This window comes from Salvelinus sp. IW2-2015, unplaced genomic scaffold (assembly GCF_002910315.2).
Source record: "Salvelinus sp. IW2-2015 unplaced genomic scaffold, ASM291031v2 Un_scaffold1309, whole genome shotgun sequence".
Taxonomy (NCBI): domain Eukaryota; kingdom Metazoa; phylum Chordata; class Actinopteri; order Salmoniformes; family Salmonidae; genus Salvelinus; species Salvelinus sp. IW2-2015.
The window spans coordinates 157,252-165,055 of NW_019942833.1; the positions used below are offsets into that span (position 1 = coordinate 157,252).

Here is a 7,804-nt window from a genome sequence, read left to right on the forward strand (position 1 = left end):
TCTCTGTGTACAACTGTAAGACCAAATAATGAATGCAGAGCAGAATTAGGCCGATACCGCGCAATGATACAAATTCAGAAAGAGCCATTAAATTCTACAACCACCTAAAAGGACGCGATTCCCAAACCTTCCATAACAAAGCCATCACCTACAGAGAGATGAACATGTAAGGAGTCCCCTGAGCCAGCTGGTTCTGGGGCTCTGTCACAAACATAAAACAGATCCCACAGAGCCCACGACAGCAACCCATTTAGACCCAACCAAATCATGAGAAAACTAAATAGAACTATTTGACACACTGGAAAGAACCACCAAGAAAAACACATTAGAATGCTCTCTGGCCCTAAACAGCAGAGGACACCGTGGCAGAATACCTGACCACTGTGACTGACCCAAACTTAAGAACATCTTTGACTATGTCAGGCTCAGTGAGCTAGTCCTTGCTATTGAGAATGGCTGCCGTAGGCAGACATGGCTCTCCAAGAGAAGACAGGCTATGTGCACACTGCCCCCAAAAATGAGGTGGCTGAGCTGTACTTCCTAACCTCCGGCCAATGTATGACCATACTAAGAGACACCTTTTTCCTCAGATTACACAGATCCACAAATAATTTGAAAACAATCAAACAATTGACAACTCCCCATTCTGTTAGGTGAAATAATACAGTGTGCCATCACAGGAAAGATTTGTGGCTAGTTGACGTGGGAAAAGGATAACCAGTGGAGCACAAATAACATTCTGAATACACCAATATTTATCTTTATTTATCTTCCTTTCATACTTCAACTATTTGTACATCTGCTACAACTGTACATAGTCAATAAGATAATATTTTAAATTTATTTATTCTTTTAAACTTTTGTGTAATGTTTACAGTTCATTTCTGATTATTTATTTCCTTTGATTAGTTCTCCTTTAATTTATTGTCTATTTCACTTGCTTTGGCAATGTAACATATGTTTCCCATTGACAATAAAACCCTAAATTGAATTGAAATTGAGAGATTAAGGGGAATGAGGAGAGAGAGAGAGACACAGACTGAGAGGGAGAAGTTATACTCCAGTCCGGGACAGAACCAGAACAGAGGGGAGAGTTATACTCCAGTCCTGGAACAGAACAGAACCAAGACAGAGAGGGAGAGTTTATACTCCAGTCCTGGACAGAAACAGAACCAGACAGAGAAGGGGAGTTATACTCAGTCCTGGGACAGAACAGAACCAGACAGAGAAGGAGAGTTATACTCCAGTCCTGGGACAGAACAGAACCAGACAGAGAGGGAGAGTTATACTCCAGTCCTGGGACAGAACAGAACGCAGACAAAGAGAGGGAGAGTTATATACTCCAGTCTTGGGACAGAACAGAACAGACAGAGAGGGAGAGTTATACTCCCAGTCCCTGGGACAGAACAGAACCAGACAGAGAAGGAGAGTTATACTCCAGTCCTGGACAGAACAGAACCAGACCAGAGAGGGAAGAGTTTATACTCCAGTCCTGGAGACAGAACAAGAACCAGAAGAGAAGGAGAGTTATACTCCAGTCCTGGGACAGAACAAGACAGAGAGGGAGAGTTATACTCCCAGTCCTCGGCAGAACAGAAAACCAGGCAGAGAGAGGGAGAGTTATACTCCAATCCTGGGACAGAACAGAACCAGACAGAGAGGGAGAGTTATACTCCGTCCTGGGACGGAACAGAACCAGACAGAGAAGGAGAGTTATTACTCCAGTGTCCTGGGACAGAACAGAACCAGACAGAGAAGGAGAGTTTTTACTCCAGTCCTGGGACAGAACAGAACCAGACAGAGAGGGAGATCTATACTCCAGTCCTGGACACGAACAGAACCAGACAGAGAAGGGGAGTTATACTCCAGTCCTGGGACCAGAACAGAACCAGACAGAGAAGGAGAGTTATACTCCAGTCCTGGGACAGAACAGAACGCAGACAGAAGAGGGAAGAGTTATACTCCAGTCCTGGGACAGAACAGAACCAGACAGAGAAGGAGAGTTATACTCCAGTTCCTGGGACAGAACAGAACCAGACAGAGAGGGGAGTTATACTCCAGTCCTGGGACAGAACAGAACCAACAGAGAGGGGAGTTATACTCCGTCCTGGGACAGAAAGAAACCAGACAGAGAAGGAGAGTTATACTCCAGTCCTGGGACAGAACAGAACCAGACAGAGAGGGAGAGTTATACTCCAGTCCTGGGACAGAAACGAAAACCAGACAGAGAGGGAGAGTTATACTCCAGTCCTGGGACAGACAGAACCAGACAGAGAAGGAGAGTTATACTCCAGTCCTGGGACAGAACAGAACCAGACAGAGAGGGAGATCTATACTCCAGTCCCTGGGACAGAACCAGACAGAGAGGGAGATCTATACTCCAGTCCTGGACAGAACAGAACCAGACAGAGAGGGAGATCTATACTCCAGTCCTGGGACAAGAACCAGACAGAGAGGGAGAATCTATACTCCAGTCAGAGCATGCGCAGACCAGCTGGCTGGAGTGTGTTACGGACATACTCAATCAATCCCTATCCCAGTTTGTGTCCCCACATCTTTCAAGATGGCCACCATTGTGCCCTGTTCCAAAGAAAGCTAAGGTAACAGAACTAAACTTATGTCATCAATGAAGTGCTTTGAAGACTAGTCAAGAATCATACCAGCCCCACCCTACTTGTCACCTAGACACAACTCAAATTTGCTTACCGCCCTAACAGGTCCACAGACGATACAATCGCCATCAGACTGCACACTGCACACTGCACACTGCCCTATCCCAACTGCACAAGAGGAATACCTATGTAAGACTACAGCTCAGCATTCAACACCATAGTAGCCTCCAAACTCATCATTAAACTTGAGACCCTGGTATCGACCCCCCCCCTCCTCCTATGAGACTGGGTCCTAGACTTTTCTGATGGGCCGCCCACAGGTGGTGAAGGTAGGAAACAACATCTCCACCCAACTGATCCTCAACACTGGGGACCCACAAGGGTGCGTTCTCAGCCCTCTACTGTACTCCCTTTTCACCCATGACTGTGTGGCCATGCACGCCTCCAACTCAATCATCAAGTTTGCAGACGACACAACAGTGGTAGGAGGCTTGATTACCAACAATGACAAAACAGCCTACAGGGAGGAGGTGAGGGCCCTCGGAGTCTGGTGTTAGGAAAAAAACCTCTCACTCAACGTCAACAAAACAAAGGAGATGATCGTGAACTCCAAGAAACAGCAGAGGGAGCACCCCACATCAAAGCACTATCCACATCAAAGGGGCAGCAGTGCAGTAGGTGGAACGTTTAAGTTCCTCGGCGTACACATCACGGACAAACTGAAATGGTCCACCCACACAGACAACGTGGTGAAGAAGGAGCAACAGCGCAACAGCGCCTCTTCAACCTCAGAAGGCTGAAGAAATGTGGCTTGTCACCTAAAACCCTCACAAACTTCTACAGCTGCACAATCGAGAGCATCCTGTTGGGCCGTATCACCACCTGGTAGGGCAACTGTACCGCCCTCAACCACAAGGCTCTCCACAGGGTAGTGCGGTCTGCACAACTGTCACGTTCCTGACCTGTTTTCTGTTGTTTTTGTATGTGTTTAGTTGGTCAGGGCGTGAGTTGGGGTGGGCATTTTATGTTTTGTGTTTCTATGTTGGGTTTAAGGTGTTGCCTGATATGGTTCTCAATTAGAGGCAGGTGTTTGACGTTTCCTCTGATTGAGAACCATATTAAGGTAGGCTGTTCTCACTGTTTGTTTGTGGGTGATTGTTCCTGTGTCAGTGTTGGTGCTACACGGGACTGTGACGGTTAGTTTGTTTTGTCATTTTGTATAGTGTCTTGTTTTGTTTGATTAAATTCATTATGTCTAATTACCACGCTGCACATTGGTCTTCTGATCCTTCTCGCCTCTCCTCGTCTGAGGAGGAGGACGACGTAGACTGCCGTTACAACAACGCATCACCGGGGGCAAACTACCTGCCCTCCAGGACACCTACAGCACCCGATGTCACAGGAAGGTCAAAAAGATCATCAAGGACAACAACCACTCGAGCCACTGCCTGTTTCACCCCGTATTCACCCAGAAGGCGAGGTCAGTACAGATGCATCGAAGCTGGAACCAAGAGACTGAAAAACAGCTTTTATCTCAAGGCCATCAGACTGTAAAATAGCCATCACTAACATAGAGAGGCTGATGCCAACATACAGACTAAAATCACTGGCCACTTTAATAAATGGATTTAACAATGGTATCTATAGTCACATTAAATAATACCACTTTAATAATGTTTACATATCCTACATTACTCTCTCATATATATATACTGTATTTTATACCATCTGTTGCATCTTGCCTATGTCGCGCGGCCATCGCTCATCCATATATTTATATGTACATATTCTTATTCCATCCCCTTACAATGTGTGTATTAGGAAGTCGTTGTGAAATTGTTAGATTACTTGTTAGATATTACTACACAGTCGGAACTAGAAGCACAAGCGTTTCGGTACACTCACACTAACATCTGCTAACCATATGTATGTGACAAATAAAATGTGATTTGATTTGAATTGTCTGTATTGCTCCGATGTTGCCTAATTGTTGTGTCTCTTTGAATGGGTAGAGATAGCGGTTACGGGTGAGAGATGGCGGTTACGGGTGAGAGATGGTGTGTAGGATGCAGTAAAGTGTGTGTACTCACTCTTGGCCTTCTCGCTCTTGCGTGAGGGTCTCCATCGGATACAGGAGCGATGTTCGTCCAGGTAGAACAGTCTCACCAGCCCCTTGGAACCAGCCTTCAACTTCACCATCTGGGTCCCTGACTGCATGGCACTCATGCATCGCTCCACTGCAGAGAGACAGAGACGCAAACACACACGTCAATAGAGCACCATGACAACAACAAAAAACTGAAGAGTCAGTAATACTGCTAGAAGATTCTGATCTGGGCTGATCTGGGCTGATCTGGGCTGATCTGAGATGATCTGGGCTGATCTGGGCTGATCTGGGCTGATCTGAGATGATCTGGGCTGATCTGGGATGATCTGGGCGAGAACCAGGATGGGAAACATAGATGAGGCTGACAAAACAAAGGTCTAGTTCACCCAGTTCCTCACAACCAGGTCTAGTTCACCCAGTTCCTCACAACCAGGTCTAGTTCACCTAGTTCCTCACAACCAGGTCTAGTTTCACCCAGTTCCTCCACAACCAGGTCTAGTTCACCTAGTTCCTCCACACCAGGTCTAAGTTCAACTAGTTTCCCACAACCAGGTCTAGTTCACCTAGTCCTACAACCAGGTCTAGTTCACCCAGTTCCTCACAAACCAGGTCTAGTTCACCTAGTTCCTCACAACCAGGTCTAGTTCACTAGTTCTTCACAACCAGGTCTAGTTCACCCAGTTTCTAACAACCAGGTCTAGTTCACCTAGTCCTACAACCAGGTCTAGTTCAACCTAGTTCTTCACAAACCAGGTCTAGTTGTCACCTAGTTCCTCACAATCAGGTCTAGTTCACACTAGTTCCTCACAACCAGGTCTAGTTCACCTAGTTCCTCACAACCAGGTCTAGTTCACCCAGTTTCTAACAACCAGGTTCTAGTTCACCTAGTTCCTCAACAACCAGGTCTAGTTCACCTAGTTCTTCACAACCAGGTCTAGTTCACCTAGTTCCTCCACAACCAGAGGTCTAGTTCACCCAGGTTTCCCTCACAAACCAGGTCCCAGAGAGACAGACGAAGAGAGAGAGGGAGAGAGAGAGAGAGAGAGAGAGAGAGAGAGAAGAGAGAGAGAGGAAGAGAGAGAGAGAGAGAGAGAGAGAGAGAAGAGAGAGAGAGATTTATTTCCCCTTGTGTACTTTAAACCATTTGCAATTGTTACAACACTGTACATAATATGACATGTGTAATGTCTTTAATGTTTTTGAACTTCTGTATGTGTAATGTTTACTGTTATTTTTAATTGTTTATTTCACTTTTGTATATTATCTACTTCACTTGCTTTGGCAATGTTAACCACGTTTCCCATGCCAATAAAGCCCCTTGAATTGAATTGAGAGAGAGAGAGAGAGAGAGAGAGGAGAGAGAGGAGAGAGGGAGGGGAGAGAGAGAGAGAGAGAGAGAGAGAGAGAGAAGAGAGAGAGAGAGAGAGAGAGAGAGAGAGAGAGAGAGGAGAAGAGAGAGAGAGAGAGAGAGAGAGAGAAGAAGCCTTCCATAAACAAAGCCATCACCTACAGAGAGATGAACCTGGAGAAGAGTCCCCTAAGCAAGCTGGTCCTGGGCTCTGTTCACAAACACAAACACACCCCACAGAGCCCCAGGACAACAGCACAATTAGACAACCAAATCATGAGAAAACAAAAAGATAATTACTTAAACACATTGGAAAGAATTAACAAAAAAACAGAGCAAACTAGAATGCTATTTGGCCCTAAACAGAGAGTACACAGTGGCAGAATACACTGAACCACTGTGACTGGACCCAAACTTAAGGAAACTTTGACTATGTACAGAACTCAGTGAGTATAGCCTTGCTAATTGAGAAAAGGCCGCCGTAGGCAAGACATGGCTCTCAAGAGACAGACGAGTGCTCACTGCTCACAAAATGAGGTGGAAAACTGAGCTGCACTTCTAACCTCCTGCCCAATGTATGACCATATTGAGAGAGCATATTCCCTCAGATCACACAGATCCCACAAAGAATTCGAAAACAAATCCAATTTTGATAAACTCCCATATCTACTGGGTGAAATTCCACAGTGTGCCATCACACAGCAGCAAGATTTGTGACCTGTTGCCGACAAGAAAAGGCCAACAGTGAAGAACAAACACCATTGTAAATACAACCCATATTTATGCATTATTTTATTTTCCATTGTGGTACTTTAACATTTGTACATTGTACAAACACTGTTATTATATATATATGACATTGTAATGTCTTTATTGTTTTGACAACTTCTGGATGTGTTAATGTTACTGTTTATTTTTATTGTTTATTTTCAGCTTTTGATATATCCTACCTCACTTGCTTTTGGGCAATGTTAACACAATGTTTCCCATGCCAATTAAAGCCCCTTGCAATTGAAAATGAGACGGAGAGATGAGAGAGAGAGACGAGGAGAGAGAGAGAGAGAGAGAGACGGAGAGAGAGAGAGACGAGAGAGAGAGAGAGAGAGAAGAGAGATGAGAGAGAGAGAGAGAGAGAGAGAGAGAGAAGAGAGAGAGAGAGAGAGAGAGAGAGATTTATTTTCCCCTTGTGTACTTTAACCCAATTTTGGCAACATTGTTTAGCAAACACTGTAAAACGATAAATATGACAATGTGTAATGTCCTTTAATGTTTTGGAAAACTTCTTGTATGTGTAATGTTACTTGTTATTTTCAAATTGTTTATTTCACTTTTGTATTTAATCCTACTTCACTTGCTTTTGGCAATGTTAACACGTTTCCCCATTGCCAATAAGCCCCTTGAATTGAATTTAGAGAGAGAGAAGAGAGAGAGAGAGAAGAGAGAGAGAGAGAGAGAGAGAGAGAGAGAGAAGAGAGAGAGAGAGAAGAAGAGAGAGAGAAGAGAGAAGAGAGAGAGAAGAGAGAGAGAGAGCTTCCATAACAAAGCCATCAACTACCAGAGAGATGAACCTTTGAGAAGAGTCCCCTAAGCAAGCTGGGTCTGGGGCTCTGTTCACAAAACACAACACACCCCACAGGCCCCAGGACAACAGCAACATTAGCAACCCAAACCAAAATCATCGAGAAAACAAAAGATAATTACTTAACACATTGGAAGAGAGAATACAAAAAACAGAGT

General features: G+C 44.7%; 1 protein-coding gene across 2 annotated transcripts in view; it reads right to left on the reverse strand.

Moving 5' to 3' along the window:
* Positions 1 to 7,804, reverse strand: part of LOC112070384 (1-phosphatidylinositol 4,5-bisphosphate phosphodiesterase eta-1) — a 66,065-nt gene that overhangs the window by 3,200 nt on the left and 55,061 nt on the right. For both annotated transcript variants that reach the window (XM_070438950.1, XM_024137801.2), the window contains one exon: positions 4,703 to 4,849. In XM_070438950.1, coding sequence (XP_070295051.1) covers positions 4,703 to 4,849 — 147 coding nt within the window. The remainder of the gene's footprint in view (positions 1 to 4,702; positions 4,850 to 7,804) is intronic.